Source organism: Cephus cinctus, unplaced genomic scaffold (assembly GCF_000341935.2).
Source record: "Cephus cinctus unplaced genomic scaffold, Ccin1 Ccin1_contig_4010955, whole genome shotgun sequence".
NCBI classification, from domain to species: domain Eukaryota; kingdom Metazoa; phylum Arthropoda; class Insecta; order Hymenoptera; family Cephidae; genus Cephus; species Cephus cinctus.
This window is the reverse complement of record NW_014332682.1, coordinates 1-1,428: the sequence shown is the minus strand read 5'-3', so window position 1 is coordinate 1,428 and position 1,428 is coordinate 1. Positions and strand designations below refer to the sequence as shown.

Sequence of the window (1,428 nt, the reverse complement as noted above, 5' to 3'; positions counted from 1 at the left end):
TGCGTTACTCATGTCAGCCTCAAAGTTCTCGAAGTAAGTAATCATTTGGTCAACAGAGACATGTTCAATAGTGACTCCATCGAATATAAGTTCATTATGGGTGTAAGCGGGCATGTGAGATTTGTACCTAAATTTAAGAGAAAAAGATCAACGTTAAGTGCAATCCTAATTTACAAGGTTGCAGTGACTAGTTCAAGCTAGTAAATCGCTTTTGCACTCACTGCATGTAGAAGTTCACGACCTTCTTCATGAGAACGTAGAAAGCAGGATCACGCATACTGGTAGTGAAATACTCAAGGACACTTGGGTAAATTGGATACTTCCCAAAAGGTTCAACATTGAACCCAAAGATTTTCTTTGCCAGATGAACAAATGAACCGTAGAGGTGAGGATTATAGGAATCTGCATTACCCTGAATGATGTTACCCAAGATGTCAAGACCGCCGGGACTATAAATATTAACAGGTTTGTAGTTGGGATCTATAACGTGTCCAGAATTAATAGCCTCATAAATGCGGCTCTCGACATCTTCGATTTCCTGAAAATCAAATTAAAATATTACTCTAAAAACCGTAAATAGAGAGAGAATGGTGCAGCATTATATTAGGGTCACCTACCTGAACGTAGTCGTACTTCTCAACTGGTATAGGTGACCAAGGTTCACGTTCCGGGAAGGGAACTCCGTTAGGTAGCGAAATGGTTGGATGGTATCCGACTGGGAAGTCTTGGCTCCAGTCGAATTTCTCGATTTCGCCAAGACCGTTGCTAAGACGTTCGAAGTAATAACGAACCAACAATTGTTTGTGAACGAACAGGAATAGTTCTCCACGAATACCCTTAGGCATTCCGACTTCATGACTCGTCATAAAGTATGGCACTTCATTCATAAAGTAGAAGTAGAACTCATTCAGACCAATGTCGTCGGTGAAGTAGTGCGTTTTAACTTGCGGTTCAGTGGTGTGCATTGAAGTAATTTGGCTGTGGTTGGCAGGGAAGACAACACTGTGGTGGATCGTGGGATCCTTACCTGATCCAAACAAATAATTATTAGTCCAGGAAATTGGGGTCTATCGTATAATTATTTCAATCAACCCTTACTCATTTTGTATTGCATAGCCTGGTAGATCATTTGAGTATCGAAGAAGAAATGAGGGATGACTTCATATAAAGGTGGCAGACTGATTCCTACGGTATCAGGATGGTGCAGCACGGCTACGCTGAACACATATGTAAACATCATCTCGTTCATGTTGAAACGAGCCCAAACGGCGGTATTGTAGAAAGTAGTGTAGTCTACAGCGGAGTAGAGAACATGGAAAAAGTTGACTGCCTCATCAAAATGTTGCTGGTACATGAGGGAGAATATTTCGCCACGAGGTAAAAGTCCTTCGTGGTACCGTTGAATGAATTCGTTGACAGCGTTCTGAA

The 1,428-nt window shown here is 41.6% G+C and overlaps 1 protein-coding gene across 1 annotated transcript; it reads right to left on the bottom strand.

The window, feature by feature from the left end:
- LOC107266709 (larval serum protein 1 alpha chain) lies at positions 1-1,423 on the bottom strand (the record flags this gene model as incomplete). The annotated part of the gene is given in 4 exon segments (XM_015737909.1): positions 1-127; positions 222-538; positions 618-1,027; positions 1,099-1,423. Coding segments are annotated over 4 exon segments (1,179 nt in total), but the record flags the coding sequence as incomplete, so codon positions are not given.
- Positions 1,424-1,428: the final 5 nt, after the last annotated feature.